This window comes from Myotis lucifugus, unplaced genomic scaffold, assembly GCF_000147115.1.
Source record: "Myotis lucifugus unplaced genomic scaffold, Myoluc2.0 scaffold_633, whole genome shotgun sequence".
Lineage (NCBI taxonomy): Eukaryota > Metazoa > Chordata > Mammalia > Chiroptera > Vespertilionidae > Myotis > Myotis lucifugus.
The window spans coordinates 327562-345227 of NW_005871681.1; the positions used below are offsets into that span (position 1 = coordinate 327562).

A 17666-nucleotide genomic window follows, 5' to 3' on the forward strand; every position below is an offset into this window, starting at 1 on the left:
TTTCTCTGCTTCAACAGGACGCTGTCCGAAGTGATGGAGGCTTAGGAGTGATGTGGGCAGCGGCCGATGCGGTGCGAGTGGAACAGAGAGGCGTGGCGTGGCACCGAGGCCGCGCCTGGGATGCAGTCTATGGCTGGTTTCGCCGTAGCCTTGGGCAGGGCTGATGCAGCGTGTGTGTCTCGGGAGCCACGGCCCCACCCAGACGGGCCCCCCGTGGCGAGGTGCGCTGTGTGGGGGGGCCCGAGTCAGCGGTGTTACCCAGGCTGGGCCACTCCCCGGGTACTTTGGAGACCAGTGGACAGAGGCTCAGATGACACCCCACCTGTCGCTCCCTCACACACAGCTGGAGCTGGACAAACGGAGCCGGAGTCCGGGGCTCACAGGCTCTCAGGCAGGCGGCCTCCAGCAGGTGTTGAATTCAGCTCCGAGTGCTGAGCAGTGTGACCCCTGACCCTGACCCTGCCTCTGGGCCAGGGAGCTGCGTTCCTTTCTCCCCCACGGGATCCGGGAAGCCGCTGGTGTTTGCGTATATTTTGTGATTTTGTGTGAAGGTTCTTTCCCCCCCGCCCCCAGCTCTGGCCACGGACACAGACAGGGAGCCCGTGCAAAGCTGGCGCCGGCGGAGTTACCGAACCGCCCGAGCTTCAGCTCCCTGGTTTGGGGTCATAGTTTCCCAGAGGGTTTTCTGGAGGAGGTAGATGAGGTCGTGTTTGCAAGCCTCGGGCACAGGGTGTGACCTAAAAGGTGTTCCTCAATAATGACTCCCTGTCCCTTCTCCTCCCCATCTGCTAGGGGGGAGGGCCGGCTCAGACAACTCCAGGGAAAGAGAAAACCTACCAGGTCCATCTGGAGATTCAATCTTCAATTAAAAATTTAAAAAATCAATCAATCATCAATCAATCAATTTGAGAGAGATCAATCTGTTGTTCTGGCGTGGTTCAGTGGTTGAGCATGACCTATGAACCAGGAGGTCATGGTTTCATTCCCGGTCAGGGTACATGCCTGGGTTGCAGGCTCGATCCCCAGTAGGGGGTGTACAGGAGGCAGCCGATCCATGATTCTCTCTCATCATTGATGGTCCTGTCTCTCCCTCTCCCTTCCTCTCTGAAACCAATAGAAATATATTTTAAAAAATTTGTTGTTGTACTTATTGATGCATTCATTGGTTCATTCTTTTGTATGCCCCAATGGGGATCCAACCTGAAACCTTGACCTATGGGGACGATGCTCTTATGATCTTCAATTTTAATATCAATGCTTTTGGAACAAGGGTGTGCTAATATAGTTTCAGGAACACCCTGTCCTTGAAAATGCTGTTCTAGACAGAAAACCAAAATGCGCTCCAACATTGCCAGGATTGTTATAATAGTTATGGGATGGTGCTTGATTAATAAATGCGATCCGTGTGATAAATGAAGGAACGTGCTTGTCTGTTTTGGCCACCTGCTGATACCCCACCCCCATTGCTCCTGTTCTTTCAGTAAGAGAACTCCCTGGGTTTCACGTGTCTCTCTGGCTACCCGGCCACAGACTACATTTCCCAGCCCCCTTTGCATTAAATGGTGCCATGTGACTAAATTCTGGCTAATAGGACAGTAGTAGAAGCGACCTCTGCCATTTTCAGGTCATATCCTTAAAATAGAGGTGTTTGTCCTCCGTTTATCTTCCCCTTCCAGGCTGGAATGCGGAGGTGGCAGTGGAGAGCTGACAGTGGCCACGCAACCAAGGGACCTCTTGGGGGGTGGGGGTGGGGGAGCAGAGTAACAACATGCAGGATCAGGTGACTTGCTGCCCGAGTCCCCTGGAATGACTCCCGGCAGGGACAGAAGCGAACCTCCCTCGTCTTGTTCAGGCCGCTGCTATTGTGGTGTCTCATCAAACATCGCAACCCCATTTTCCCATAACCTTATGGGGAGGAACCTCAGTGACCGATTTCATGAACTTTCCCACCCCCACCCCCCCCCATTGGTTTGCAGAATTGCTCAGGCAGGTCTTGCATTTGGGGGTAGTTAGCCAGTAAAAATGGAAAAAAGATAATCCAGTCTTTGCTCTGGTGGGTAAAGAATTTACATGTTTCCGAATGACCCGTCAAATCCGAGATGCTTTGTATTGTCATGAGCTAGTTAATACGGATGCCTCCGGTCCGCGAGGGGCAGGTCGGGCGGGGGGGAAGCTGTAACTGTACAGCCCTGGCCTCGCCGATGCCCTTCAGTGCACAGAGCGGACGCTTGGGCCAGGCAACCCTGACCGAAGAGGGTTGGTCACCTGTGATGGGCAGCGGATGATTCCTAAGGGTCGGCGGTAAAGATCTTTTATCTTTAGAGATCATTTGGCCAAGGCTAATGTCAAACTACACCTTCTCCATAAAATTGAGACTGTAGTCTAGTAGAACGTGGGCTGCTTTGTTTTATTTTTTTAAAGACGGGTCTGATACATTTCATCAAACATTTAACAAACGTTTCATAAGCTCTTACGACGTGGCAGGCACACGCCCTCACCAGCTGAAATGAAAGTCTATCGGAAGAGACAAGGCACTTCTCTGCACGGAGGGAGGGCGGGAGTCCGTACAGCCAGGCCTTGCCACGGCTGTGGACAGTGACAATAAGGAAGAGCGGACTCACCAGAGCAGAGTCACACGCCCGGGGGAGCGCGCCAGGGGACTGAAGGGCATTTGGCAAAGGGCAAGCGCGGAGTCTGCCTCGAGCCAGATCTCCTGCGTCTAATCCTGAACCTTTAAGAGCAGAACAGCAGTCCCACACGGCGGCTTCAGATAACCCTCGGTGACCTTGAAACAGTGTGCGTCGGCCCTGAGCACTGGGGACAGAGCAGAGGCCTGGAAAAGCTGAGTAATTCCTAGTGACGCTCGAGGAACGTGGGGAATCTCGTCACCAGCTAGAATGCCGTAAACGTTAGTCATTATCTGATGGGCAGGGGACGCCACCATGATCTGAGGCTGCCAGGTAGGCAGGCGATGTCGCAAGAGAATCGTTTAGGGGACAAGCAAAGCCTCTCCATCAGAACAGGATTTTGTACGTGAAGGGTTTCCTCGGCCGTCAGAATGCAGGAACCCAGCTGGTTGGCAGGGAGCCGGGCATTTCCCTGTGCTGGTTACACAGGCAGTTTCACATGGGATCCCCGTGAACGCACACCCTGCAGGTGGGTGTGGAGGACGGGTGGTTGGGGGCCTCTCAAACGCATTGGCAGGCAGAGGCTGTGTGTGTGTGTGTGTGTGTGTGTGTGTGTGTGTGTGTTTTAAATACAGTGGGGCCTTGACTTACGAGTTTAATTCGTTCCGAGACAGAGCTCGTTAAGGAGCTCGTTAACTCAAATTACTCTGTCAACTCGATGCAAAAAATTGGCTGAGAGACAGCTGGTATCTCAAAAAACTCGTTAGTCGGGACACTCGTAAGTCAAGGCCCACTGTATATTTTTATTGATCTCAGAGAGGAAGGGGGAGAGAGAGAGAAAAACATCAATGATCGGAGAGAATCATGGATCGGCTCCTCCTGCACACCCCCTACTGGGGATCCAGCCTGCAACCCAGGCATGTGCCCAGATCGGGAATCTAACGGTGACTTCCTGGTTCATAGGTCGATGCTCAACCACTGAGCCACGCTGGCTGAGCGATAACGCTGTTCTTCAGGCTGAACTACTGAGCCACGCCGGCTGGGCCGGGCGTGGGATTTTTTATGAGGTCCTGCTGGGAACCACGTACTACGTGCCGGCAATGAATAAGACCTAAATACGTGTAATCACAGTTCACATTGCCCTCTGCGCAGGGGCCTGGAGTTTCCCCAGCGGCCTTCAGCGATGGTGCCCAGGGCATGGCCAGCCAACCACAGATGTTCCTCTCCTTCAATTTGGAAAGCCTTTTCCTTTCCTTGTTTTTAAGTGGCGGGGAAGAATATTTTCAGTGAATAAACTACTTGTAATCACACAATGAAACGACACAACCCATTCAATGACGCCTGTAGCACTGACTCTCTGTTGGACACAATCGCCGGCTTTGTCCTGGTCACCCCTCACATTTTTCTCTCCGGGTAACAGAGCCTCCGCTGTCTCCTTGCTCCCCGGCCACTGCATTTCGCTTCGCCCCAGTGTTCGCTGTGCTCACTGCACTCCCAGAGCAGGACCCCATTCTCTGAAGACCACGTGCTAGCTGCATGCCACATAGATACCCACAAGGACCCGCTAGTCGTGGGTGGTCTAAAGGGACGGAGCCACATCTGCCTCTGGTGGACGAGATGCACTGCAAGGCTGTGAGGCTGTTGTCTGACGGGGGCGGGGGGGATGGAGCTCTCCGGGGAATGAGTGAGCCTGCGCCCCCGGCCCACACACCTTCCTCCCTCACCATGAGTCTCTGCCCTCGCACTTCCTTTTTATGTTGTTAGTCCTCACCTGACGATATTTTTCCGTTGATTTTTAGAGAGAGTGAAAGGGAGGGGGAGAGACGGAGAGAAACATCGATGTGAGAGAGACGCATAGATTGGTTGCCTCCTGCACGCACCCCGACCAGAGCCTGTAATTGAGGTACGTGCCCTTGACCGGGAATTGAACCTGGGACCCTTCAGTCTGCAGGCCGATGCTCTCTATCCACTGAGCCAAGCCGACCAGGGCTGCCTTTCTTTCTTTGTGACCAGGACCTGGGGGATGGGTCGCTGAAACCAACGCCCCCTCCCCCTTCCTTCCTTCCTTAGTCACATCCAGAGCCCAAGGTCTGTGTCCCCTCGGCAGGTGGTCTCATATGTTTGTTTCAAGTTCCTCACACTGTTTTGAATGCAAAAGCACTTTGAAAAGTTAAAGGATATAAAGAGGTGTTTTGAGAAGCTTAGAATTTCAAGACTTTTCTTTTTAGTTCATTAATGTTCAAGTCATTGTCTAGTCTTCACCTGGTCCCTCACATGGATATTTTCTAAGTCCATCCGTCCATCCATCCATCCATCCATCCATCCATTTATCCATCCATCCATCCATCCATCCATCCATCCATCCATCCATCTATCCATCCATTTATCCATCCATCCATCCATCCATCCATCTATCTATCCATCTGTCTGTCCATCTTCTGTCTCTTCATCATCCATTTTTTCATCCATTCATTTATTAGGCTGTGTAGTTCATGTTCATGCTATGTGCTAGGCACGTATTAGGCATTTTGAGGGCGGGGGGTGTGAGGGGTGGTGAATAGATTTCTTCCTTTTTTCCTGGAAAATGAATTTACTTAGCTCCTTTTGTTGAATTGAAAAAGCTCCTAAATTAAAAATGATCAGAATATCTGAGAAATTAAAAACAACAACAGATGAACTGCTGCAAATCTGGTAAACCAATGAGTTAAACACGGAGAGCGAGAAGCATGCTGGGAGTGGTTTGACTCCTGTAATTGCCTCGGATTAATTTCTTGAGTGTTTCTAGGCAACGGGGAATTTAAGAAGGAACAAATGGTGGGTGTTTCGTGTTCTCCCTTTTGGCCCTTTCCCCCGTTTCTCTCCCCTCTCATGTGATCGCAGCGGAGCGGCTCGTCCTGCATTGTGATGCGGGATGTGGCTAGCGGGGTGTGAGGAGACGTTCCCTCATTAAGGCACACGCTGTCCTGTGCAGGTCGATGGGAGCCTTAGGTAGGGGTTCAACGTGGGCCGGAATGAGAATGACTTAAATTTGGCTAAACCATAACCAGCAACAAAATCCGTTCACCTTTCTATTTCTACATCATGGACTTCCTTATTGAAATTGAAGCTGGCCTGGCTGGCATGGCTCAGTGGTTGAGCGTCAACCTATGAACCAGGAGGTCAGGGTTCGATTCCTGATCAGGGCATATACCCGGGTTGTGGGCTCGATCCCCAATGTGAGGCATGTAGGAGGCAGGGGATCAATGAGTCTCTCTCATCATTGACGTTTCTCTCTCTCTCCCTCTCCCTTCCTCTCTGAAATCAATAAAAAAAAAAAAAATATATATATATATATTTTTTAATTGAGCTATCAGCTGTTAAAGTGTGTGTACATTTTTTGGGGACACCCTGTCTAAAGTGGCTAGAAAATACATCCCCCCCCCTCCTCCTCCTCCTCCTCTCTCTTTCTCCCGTGCTGTCTCTATTTTGTGATCACACTGATAATCCTATCGTATATTTGAGCTTTCCGATTTTTCCCCACACCCTTCACCTCATTTTAAACCCAGGCGATCGAAGAGCTTGGTTAGATCAGAAGCTGCCGACTGCACTGAGCAGGTGTGATGGCCAGGGGTGGGCCTGGGGAAGGGAGGTCCCTGCCTGTGCCCAAATCATCGGGGAAGTAGACGAGAGACAATGTTGTGAGGTCTTCCCACACGCCTTCTCCTCCCAACACTGAGTGTGGCCAGGGAGGCCTGGGGCGGTGTGAGGGGGGACAGCGGAAGCACACCTGTAGAGCTGTCCCCTGTCCTCAGGGGCGGGCGGGGGTTGGGGCTGCGAAGGCCTGTTGTTTGATCACCTGCCCTGCGCCAGGAAGGTGCATCTAGCTTCGCATCGGTGTTTGTAAGCTGCCCAATCACTCTAAAGCAGCGGTTCTCAACCTTCCTAATGCCGCGGCCCTTCAATACAGTTCCTCATGTTGTGGTGACCCCAACCATAAAATTATTTTTGTTGCTACTTCATCACTGTAATTTTGCTACTGTTATGAATTGTCATGTAAATATGTGATAGGCAGGATGTATTTTCATTGTTACAAATTGGACATAATTAAAGCATAGTGATTAATCACAAAAACAATATGTAATTATATATGTGTTTTCCGATGGTCTTAGGCGACCCCTGTGAAAGGGTCATTCGACCCCCAAAGGGGTCGCGACCCACAGGTTGAGAAGCGCTGCTCAAAAGGATATCGGTGCCACTATCTTGTGCATGAGCACATCGGCGGAGTCACCAATATGCACTTGACGAATCCCTCTTGGTTGCTAGGCGCAGGGGACATCTACAGCACAATTCCCTAGTTTCTATGAGAAATTTCAAACGGAAGATCCGATGTGGTCCCCAGACGTGAGAACGGCTCTTCCATCTGCCACATGGGGACTAAGTCAGAACACAGGCGGCTGGGAGCACGCGAGGCCCTACCTGAGGATGCTCTGGTCCAGGGCCTGGATCTGCCGCTGGTCCTGCTGGTTCTGCCGCTTCAGCTCCTCCTGCTCCTTCCCGCCGCCGCCGACGCCGTCCAGCAGCCAGCTCTCTCGCAGGGCCTTTTTCTGAGTCAGGGGACACAGAGACCTTTCCTTAAACCAGTCCACAGCCCCCCACCTCGGACCCCTCTCAAATCTAGGAGTTTCAACACGGCATACTTCAAAGAGAAAGTATCCTCTCTCACCCCTTGCCTGAATAAACCTGGCCTTTTTTTTCTTTGCACCCTTCTTTTTTTAAAAAAAATATTTTTATTGAATTCAGAGAGGAAAGGAGAGGGAGAGAGAGAAACATCAATGATGAGGGAGAATCATGGATCGGCTGCCTCCTGCACGCCCCCTGCTGGGGATCAGGCTTGCAGCTGGGGCCTGTGCCCTTGACCAGAATCGAACCCAGGACCCTTCAGTCCATAGGCCGATGCTCTAGCCACTCAGCCAGACCAGCCAGGGTGGTGAGTTGGAATGTTGTCCACTTCACCAAAACGAAGGAGATTTCTGTTTCACTGTAAGGAAAGGAAATCCCCTTGAACCTGCAGGAAGAACTGTATTCCTGAGCCCGAGCCTGAGCCCGAGCCCGAGGAGAGGGAAAGCCGGTGGGAGAGGCTTTTGCCGGCATCCTGTTCGCGTCTCCCGTAGCAACGGCTGGATAGTATTTTGAAAGAGTTTGCGTTCCCCCTTTTCTTTCCCGAAGCAAAATGCGTCTCGGTATGTCTAGCACCGCTGTCCATCATTCGCTCAATAACATTCCACTGGGACCCTCTGTGTCCAAAAGGGTGAGAATAGGAGAAGGGGACCTTTCCCTTATGTCCTGGGACGTCTCTCTCCACCGCACACGAGAACCAGGAAGAAGGACTTTCGTTTCTTCCCGAAGGGTGCTAGGGTGACTGCGGCGGGAATATAAATGTGTCTGAATTTTTAAAAGAAAGTTTAAATGAGGTTGTGCTGGATAGTCACCAAAGGACGGTTACTTGAAGGCAATCGTTTCACAGTGTTGAGAAATATGGCACTGCCCTGACCGGTGTGGCTCAGTGGATAGAGCGTCGGCCTGCGGACTCAAGGGTCCCGGGTTCGATTCCGGCCAAAGGGCATGTACCTTGGTTGCGGGCACATCCCCAGTGGGGAGTGTGCAGGAGGCAGCTCATTGATGTTTCTAACTCTCTATCCCTCTCCCTTCCTCCCTGTAAAAACTCAATAAAATATATTTAAAAAAAGAAAAGAAAAATATGGCACCGATGATCGGTGAACGTGGTGGGAAATGCTAACTGGCAGAATAGAGGAGGCCTGGCCTGCCCCGAGGGGCGCGGTGGGCGGCCTGGGAGCCGGGACGCACGGAACACCCTTTGCAAACCACGGGGGTGAGCGACGCCCTCCTCCCAGGTCACGGTGTTCGCGTTGACCTCTCAGAGTTCAAGGGCACGTGGACAACGCGCCCAGCGAGCCAGAGCGTCCTCAGTCTCTAATTACAGCCGCCGAGCTGCTTGTGAAAAGGTTTTCCCACAGACACAGTCCGTGTTATCCCCACAGCTCAGGGCCGATCTCCCGAAGCTCAAGACGCCCCGTGGGCCTGAGTTGCCGCATTTTTGAAGAATTCACCTGGATTTTAATTTGCTTTCATTTGGCGGATGATGGTGCCCAGTAACGCAGAGGCGGTCCCTGTCAGAGGGCGTCGCTGCCCTTCCCAGCCCCCTCGCTGGGCAGTGCCAGCCAGTCACGTGCGGCCCCGTCACTGCCTGGCCATCAGGGCAGGCTGGCCCGTGACGCTGGCGGTACACGGAGAGCGAGCCTTGTGGCGTGATTACGGCCGCGAGGGGCTGCCTCCTTGGCGCTCAGCCTGGCGGGGAAGGAGAGGGATTTTCCTTTTAGCCGCATAAGACGTGGTGCGTCACCCAACCTCGCCATTTCCCCTGGCAGAGAGCGCGTCGCAGGTAACGGAAAGCCTATCGCTTGGATGTGCAATCAGAATGCCGCGGTGCCGTATTCTAGTAATAAAAACAGTTACTTTGCTTTTATGTCACGAGTTAGACTTAAGCATGGGAGGTTCATGAACATATAGGTTCTAGTTCACAGTGACATTCAGAATCAAAGGCATATTAACTACGTGAAAATGTAAGTGGTGGGAGTCAGGCATTTTGGCAGTTAAAGAATTATATTTGCTTATATTTTCTGGTTATTTTGGGCAGTTTTTAAAAAAATATATATATTTTTCAGAGAGGAAGAGAGAATGTGAGAGCGATAGAAACATCAGTGATGAGAGAGAACCATTGATGGGCTGCCTCCTGCACACCCCCTACTGGGGACGGAACCCAAAACCTGGACATGTGGCCCAACTGGAATCCGACCGTGACCTCCTGGCTCATAGGTCAATGCTCAACCACCGAGCCACGCCGGTCGGGCTGGGCAGTGTTTTAGGGAAAGGTTTCCCGAAGCACTTCTACGTCCTACACATCATGGCACAGGCGTTGGGAATCAATTTATTTTTCAAACCCTGAATTCGATGGACTCCCAGAAAAGAGACATTTTCTAGGTTTGGTGTATTTTATGTGTCTCCGTGGCTTGAGACTCTGACCAGGATGCTTGGCAAGATGACCCGCAGGGCAGGCCCGGGTGTCAGGACGCTAACAACACCCCGGGAAAGCCACCTGCCCAGCGCGCGGTCGGGGTGTTTGCAGGACCCGGAGCGAAGGGGTGGGAGGGAGTGCCCGCAGCTCTTTGTAACGAGTGCGCTTCCTGTGTGTGCACCTGCGTCGCTTAGGGTGCTGGCTGGAGCGGACTGACCAGGCCCGCGGTCAGCGAGGTGGGGCGGGTGTCCGGGCTCGGGGACAAGCGGTGAAGAAGCCAGTGAAAGGGACACTGGTCGCGCGGAGGCCAGCGCGCTCTGGGCGTGGTGCGCCTCTCCGGGATAGGTTTTCAGATGCTCGCCCACATTCCTGAGCTGTGCTCTGGCCGGATGCCTGGTGGCCGCTGGGTCAGCCAGCCCTCTCCGCAGAGCTGGGAGAGGAGCCTGCTCACCAGACGCCCTTTCCTCCGCCCCTCGGCCTCCCAGGCAGTCTCATGGCGGCACAAATGCCTCCCAGGTTGCGTGGCAGCTTCCACGGTGAGGGCGCAGGCCGGACTTCGTTTTATACTCTTTGGAAGCTTTGGCGAGCGTCCAGCTTAGTGCCTGGCACATAGTAGGTGTTTAAGAAATCGTTACTGTCCCGGCTGGTGTGGCTCAGTTGGCTGAGCGCCGTCCCGCACACCGAGAGGTTGCTGGCTCTACTCCTGGTCAGCGCACAGGCCCCGCTGGCAGGTTCCGTCCCCCGTCTGGGTGCGGATGGGAGGCAACTGATAGATGTTTCTCTCTTCTCTCTCTCTCTCTCCTCTCTCTGAGGGAGAGAGGAGAGAGAGGGAGAGTCAGCGACCCACAGCACTGATTTTGGAGTTAGAAATGGCCCATCTCAAAAACTGTTGTAGGTTTGACTTCTGACTTCGGTCGAGTTGCAGTGAAATAACTTGGTAAAACTGGTTCTCATTCCCTTGGTTTTCCCGGGAGTACACACTGCATTTCCTGGCTGTGTCCGCTGCTCGATAACTCAGTGGACACCCTAGGGTAGCAGGCCAGCCCTGCCTCCCACCGACCCGCCAGAGGCGGACACGCCAGTTCGTATGGGAGCAAAGACACACAGAATCCCGAGCACCGGGGCCCTGGAGTCTCCAGCGACGTGTCTGCTCAGAGTGGCCCTTGCTCCGCCAGAAAGATGGGCTGAGCTGAACGGGCCTCTCTGACCTCGGGGTGTGGGACCCATGAATATAGGCCGATTCCACTAGGGCCGTGGTTGGCAAACTGCGGCTCGCTGGCCCCTGGAGTGTGGCTCTTCCACAAAATACCGACTTCTGCGCATGGGCCACGAAGTTTCAATCGCACTGTACGTGCGCGCCTGCACGTGGTATTTTGTGGAAGAGCCGCACTCAAGGGGCCAAAGAGCCGCATGTGGCTCGAGAGCCGCAGTTTGCTGACCACTGCACTAGGGGCTTGTCACCCCTCTGGTAGCAGCCCGCCACCCGACAGCTTCCTGCTGGGGCCTGCTCAGGGAGCCCAGGTTGTGGCCTGGTTGCCTCCAGTGGCAGCCACGCAGGAAATGCTGAGCCGCAGCTGCTTTAATTACAGCGGCCACACCCACGGGAGAGGGAAAGTCTGATGTTAAAATGGAGCTGTATTTTGGGTTATGATCTCATGTTCCGTCCAAAGAAAATAAAACAAAGACCCAAACCACTCTCAGCCAACATGGCGCCCACTGGGCTGAGCTCTCAGGCCCCGAGTCCTTGGTGGGCCGGGCGGGGTCGGGCCTAGCCCCCGGGGAAGGGCGGGCCTTCTGTGGATGTGGAAAGGGACTTCCTCGTGGCCCCGCCCCGGGATGGTAAGCAAGGCCGTGTCCTGGGCCAGATGCCAGGGCTGAAGCCTCCCTCCCGTGTCCAGGCACCTGAGGACACTCAGGAGTAAAGGCCGACCAGTGAGAATGCAGGCTCAGTTCTGCACCTGCTGCCCGGAAGGCGGACGCCACTGCTTGTCGGCCTCTCTGAGGCCAGGAGGATGCTGGGAGGGTGCCGGAAGGGTGCTGGGAGGGTGTTAGGAGGGTGCCGGGAGGGTGCTGGGAGGGTGTTAGGAGGGTGCTGGGAGGGTGCCGGGTGGGTTCTGGGAGGGTGTTAGGAGGGTGCTGGGAGGGTGCTGGGTGGGTGTCGGGTGGGTGCTGGGAGGGTGCTGGGTGGGTGCTAGGAGGGCTGTGCAGGGCTGTCTTTCTTCCTAACGCAATTTCCTGTTGAAACCCGAGTGCCAAGAGGGCCCTGAGGACAAAGCCGCTGGGAGGAAGGAAAGACACGTTACCTTCAGGTGCTGGTGCTGCAGCTTCTCCTCCTCTATCTTCAGGCGCTTCTCGGAGATTTCCTCCTGTATTCTCCTTTTATCCTGAAATACAAAAGTCCTGGCGTCACCTTTCCCATTTTAAATCGGTTTCCTTAACCGCGTGTCCTCGGGTTGGTGCCGGGGTGGAGAGGGTGGCCAGCGACGGCCGCCTGGCACGGGTACGAGGCTGCTTTGCAAACTCCTGCTGCGCAGCAAGGAGAGCAGAGGGGCCGTTCAGGGCACCTGTGGCTGGAGGGCGACACGGTGCTTTTTCAAAGAGAACCAAGCCGCTTCCCTGCCTCCCCTGCCCCTCTCCTCGCTCTGTCTTCCCCAGGAGCCAGCGAGGTGGAGCTGTGGAGGACAGGCTGGTGGTTCTAGAGCAGGCGTGTGGGGACCCGGGGTACGGCCTGGCCCGGGGGATTGTGGCGGCCATGAGGGGGCCGGGCGGGGGCCTGAGGCCCCAGGGGACCACTCTGTGATGTGTGGGGTTGTCTGGCCACCGGGCTGTGTGCCTGAAACTAATGCAGAATGGTGCTGGGTGTGAGCTGTGATGGAAACATTTCACAAACGTAGATGATCAGGAAAGACAACGAAAGATTGAGCTGCGGAGAGGTGCGATGGGAAAGCGAGTTGAGGGAGGCGCTCTGAAGGAGGCCGGGGAAACCCTGGGGAGAAGGACTCGTCCAGGCGTGAGGGCCAGGAAAAGGGCGGTGCGTGTGGGAAAGCAGGCCAGACCCGGGAGCTGCCCCGGGCACCGTTCCCTCCTTGTGTAACTGGCTGTGGGAAGACGGAGAGAAAAGGGGTGAGGCACTGCTTGTCAACTCTGAGGTTAAAACCAAACTCATGGAGCGAGTCAGTAGCTTTCACCAACTTCCAACTGCAGAACCGCACAAAACCCCGAACGCATGGCTGGTCCTGCACGCGGCCTGCACCGTTGAGAAAAGGATAGCACATGCACTGCATCGCCTGGGCTCCATTTCCGGCTCCGCCACTTGCCAGCTCCGTGTCCCTGGACAAAGGGCTTAACTTCTCGGTGCCTCGATCGCCTCATCTCTACCACATGGGTAATTACACTGCCTGCCTCATGAGGCGTTGGCATGAAATGAGCGGATATGTGCAAGAGTTCCTAGAACAGTGCTTGGCACAGGGTCTCCTGTGAGCCTCCGTGGGATAAAATTTGCTAAATAAACCTGTTAACCACACAGAACGCCAGGCACTCGTTCTGATCACGCGTGCAGCGGCCGGAGGCGTTTGAGAGATTTTACAAGCTTCGCAAAAAGGCCGTTTCCTTCTGGTCACCATTGTCATTTTTTACCGGAGGTGACAATGCGGTCCAGCTGACTTATAAGAGTTGGTTTTAAATCTGCTTCCAGAAAAATGGAGGCTCCCACAGGACAGAAGTGTGTTGCCAATGGAGACATCGGGAGGGATGGGAAGCCGGCTCGGAAGGCGATTAGAAGGAAGAGATCCAAACACACTTGGCAGCGTGACCGCAGCCGGGCGGCCTCCCCAGGCGGCCGCTTTGAAGATAAGAACTCGCTTTGATGTGGAAGCTCAGGTACATTTGTTGAAGGAAAACAACGCCCTGCGCTCCAGCCTGATGTCATTGTTCGTCCCTGCCTGGAAGGAGGCGATGACCTCACCAGGCATCTTCCGGAAGCCGCTCTTTTGGAAAAACAATCGCCAGGCAACCAGTGGGCCACTTCTTTCCCTTGGATAAGATCTGGCCATTGGGAAGAAAAACTCCCCAAACGCGTGAGTCAGGCCGCCACCCTCTCTGGAGGCTGCTATCGAGCAAATACTCGTCATATTTTAACTTTCTGCGCCAAACGCTGTGGCACGTCGTTATGGGCACCGTTTCACTCGATAGTTATAACAACACGATGTGCTGTGATATTTCCCTTAATAGTCATAGTTACAGGAGGCATCGCAGGAGGAGAAGCGGGTGTGGGGAGTCACTGGCCAATCCACGCTCTCGCAACCCGTCGGTGGCAGAGCCGGGATTTTTTTCTTTTCCCCAAATAGAAAGTTTTATTCTAAGGGAGGAGTTTGGGCTTGGCCGGCATCGGTTTCTCCTTTAGGAATGAAGTATACGTGGTGGTGACTGCACCAACACACAAGATGCCATTTAATAAATTAAACTATAATGACTGTTTTTACCGGTTTACACTGGATTTTTATTGATTAAATTTTCCCCACAAGAACAAAAGCCCCCAAATTCTTTTCTTCTAAATATATTTTTATTAATTTCAGAGAGGAAGGGAGAGGGAGAAAGAGATAGAAACATCAACGATGAGAGAGAATCATTGATCAGCTGCCTCCTGCACACCACCTTCTGGGGATCGAGCCCACAACCTGGGCATGTGCCCTTGATCAGAATCAAACCCGGGACCCTTCAGTCCACAGGCTGACGTTCTATCCACTGAGCAAAACCGGCTAGGGCTTTAATTCTTATTTTTTGAAGGCAAGGTAACAATGAAACCAAAACCCACCCCAAATTGGGACCCTCCCCCCAAAGTAAACACTAGGCCAATATCTTTCAAGAATATTTAGGAAAGAGAAAGCTCAATAAGATATTAGAGACAGAATCCAGAGCGCATCAGAAGAGCTATGTACTTTGTCCACGTGTAGGATTTTTTCAGTATCGCAAGGAGGGTCAGTATTAGGAACGACACACTATGATTAAAGCACTTCATCCCCTCAGCACATCTAAGCGGGAAACTCCTGTTTCCATTTCCACAGATTCCCAAAAGACATTTGACAAAATTCACCATTTAAAAAATTTTAATGAGACATTAAAATTATAAAGAGAATTCCCTAACTTGATAAACTAGATTAATCTCAGCTCAAAAGGAAACAGCATGCCCAGTGTGGAAAGGGATCCGCATTTTAAATATTAAATTGAGTTCGGTTCCAGCAGTAGCCAGTAAAGTTAGACGGAAAAAGAGAAAGGAAATTAGAGAAATAATTAGTGGGGCCCCATGTTAATGTATAGAAGTCAATTCCTCCGACACATACAAATCACAATGAGAAGATACAGGGGAAGAAAGAGCTCTACTTGTTCTAGAAACTAGAAAAACTGAAACACCGTGGAGTGAGCTTCACGTCAACAAGAACTTGTAAAACATTCCTAAGGGACACAATAAACTTGAATTAATAAAACTGGTGCCACCTTACGATTAGGAAGACATCATGAAGACATGGTGAATGCCAATTCCCCATAAGTTGTTATTCTCCACGAACTGTTTGTTCTCCATCCATTTCACGTGGTCCCCACCCATGCACCGACGGTTGTGTCGTGGGAGGCCGTCCTGTGGTAGGATGTTGAGCGGCATCTCTGACCTCCACCCATTGGCTGCCAGGAGTGCCCCCGAGAAGTGATAACCGAAAACATCTCCAGTCCTTCTTCAACGTCCTGACTGAGCACCACGGAGAGACGCTAATCTCCAGCACCCACCAGCTAGTGAGATCCGCTGCGTGGTGGAGCGTGAGAAGAGACAGACGTCCCCAATGGCCATGAAAACGGGTTTTACCGGGTCAACATGTTGACCTACCAGTGAGAGCACACGGTGGCTGGCTCCCTGATGCCTCTAGCTTCCCGGCAGGAGGCGGGCGTGTCAGAGGTCATCGGCCTCAAGCCAGAACGACACCCACTGGGTCACAGTGCAGATAGGACGTGGGGAATCGGATAGACAATGGGGAAAAATACGGGATAAGGACTCCATCCCTAATGGCGCTAGACCATGTAGTCTGGTGCCATCACCACCGTAAGAGATAGGTTAGGGAGATACGAAGAGTCGTTCTATCAGGAAAAATGTCTTCAGAAAAAAAATGATACCGCAGGATACCTGGGAGTCATCCCTTAACTAAGGAATTGGCACAAAAAAAATAAATAAAAAATCATCAGTGAGTGGAGACTGTTAGGAATCCCGTTCCCGAGTACCACCAGCTGGCCACAGCCCGCCTCCCAAAGCCACGGCCTATCTCTGACCTCAGGACCTCTGGTCCCCCCACGAAGGCTTCTTCAGCGCCCGCACCATCCATCCAGCTGTCCGCCTCTTGCCCACTCGTGGGTGTGATTGATTTGGGGCTTTTCCTTTCTGTCCATCTCCCCTCCCGGCACTGGGGCCGGCCCAACAGCTGCCTTCTGAGGGGAAGTTCTCAAGAAGGGTTTGAGTCCCACCGCCTCGCACCAGCCTGCGGGTGCTTTGCTTTTGAACTTGGATGTTTCCAACGATGGTGTTAGACATGCCTCACGCTCCCCCACCCTCACCGGTGGAAACGAATGGAGAGACACGGCCTTGGTGAGCACAGTGGCCTTCAGAGAGGACAGATGTGCCCGTGAATGGAGGAGGACGGGAAATTATGTGCGGTCCCCGTTAAATCCACGCTGTGGTGCTAACACATGAAATCCCCAGCGGCTCTCGCCTCTTCCTCAAGCGCAGAATTGCAACAAGTGACATCAGCAACCGCTCCAGGAGAAAGACACACGCACCCCTTTCCCACTGAAAGGAGACCCCTAGTTTTCCCTATAAGAGCTCGTGAGGGTATGTGTCCGTTTTTACAACATGGAAGAACGCGCCCTTCGGCCAAGTTTCTACACTTTCCAGAACCTGGAGGAAATGGTGATATTTCCTCCCATTGAGTGTCCAGTGCAGACGTGAAGGCCTCCTAGGCCCCGTGCCCAGTGCCCAGCGCCAGGGCCAGCCGTGGGAGCTGGGGTTCCCCGCCTCAGAGCGCAGGGGCGGGTCCGAGTTCCCGGTGCGCGCAGGTCACCGGACCGGCACGTGGAGGACCCCGCGCACGGGGGCTCCCCCAGACGCCAGCGCCCCCACGCGCTGTCCTTGCGCCTCGAGGTGCCAACGGTCAGCCTAGCCCTACCCGCCCTGGGATCTCCAAACAGCAAGACCGTCCCGGGAGCCCAGGGGGCCCCTGGACCCCGTCCCCGCCGCCCCATCATGGGCAGCTTACCTGAGCAGGTACCTCCCGCACGGGCCGGGGCTTCGCTGCGGCCCTTCGCCTGGGGGCGCCCGCTCCCCCCGCCCGGACCCGCCCTTCGCCTGCGGGGCCGGGAGCAGGGCCGCGTCCCCGGTGCGCACCCCAGGCTCTGCGCCCCGACTCAACCCCCGCCTCCCCCACCGCCCGGCTGGCACCGGGCCAGGGCCGGCAGGGGCCGGATGCCCGAAGCCAGGAGGCGCCTCCCCGGCCCCCCGCCCGGCCCGGGCCCCGCGGGGCGGGTTGTTCCCACGGCTCCGGCTCCGAAGGGCATGGTGACGCTGCGGATCCCCAGTGCCCGCCAGCCACGGCGCCTGCAGAGCCCGGTGACCATCCAGCTCGCCCCCCCGGAGCGCAGGGGGAGCCTCTACTCGTGCCCCCCCAGCCGAGAGCGCCCCGACCCCTGCGCCCGGGACACGGTGCTGCGGGCGCTGAGCCAGTGCAGCAAAGGACGGGCCAAGTTCGACGGGCCGCTCTGGTTTGAGACCCCGGACGCCAAGAGGAGGAGGCACAGCCCCCAGCGCGGCCGCTCCGCCTTCGCGCCCGTCGGGAGACTCAGAGCGGCCCTGCCCCTGGTGCCCAGGCCGGGGCCGGCTGCGCCCCCTGCAGCCCTGCGGACCGGAGGCCCCCGCCGCCCGCCCTGAGCCGCCC

At 54.5% G+C, this 17666-nt stretch overlaps 1 protein-coding gene and 1 long non-coding RNA gene across 4 annotated transcripts in view; one reads left to right on the top strand and one right to left on the bottom strand.

The window, feature by feature from the left end:
• The window catches only part of PALMD (palmdelphin), a 38116-nt gene that overhangs the window by 11363 nt on the left and 9087 nt on the right, over positions 1 to 17666 (bottom strand). Inside the window, exons 1-3 of one of the 3 annotated variants that reach the window (XM_023746187.1) lie at positions 15198 to 15694; positions 12003 to 12083; positions 7083 to 7210 (exon numbers count right to left, since the gene is read on the bottom strand). In XM_023746187.1, coding sequence (XP_023601955.1) covers positions 7083 to 7210; positions 12003 to 12083; positions 15198 to 15242 — 254 coding nt within the window. In that variant the 5' untranslated portion in view covers positions 15243 to 15694. Of the gene's footprint in view, positions 1 to 7082; positions 7211 to 12002; positions 12084 to 15197; positions 15695 to 17666 lie in introns of those variants that run through there. The other 2 variants (XM_006105076.3, XM_014447273.2) reach the window with 2 other exon arrangements.
• On the top strand, positions 11878 to 14175 carry LOC111823718. Its single transcript, XR_002826788.1, has 2 exons — positions 11878 to 13084; positions 13394 to 14175. It is a non-coding gene; the product is annotated as an uncharacterized LOC111823718 (long non-coding RNA).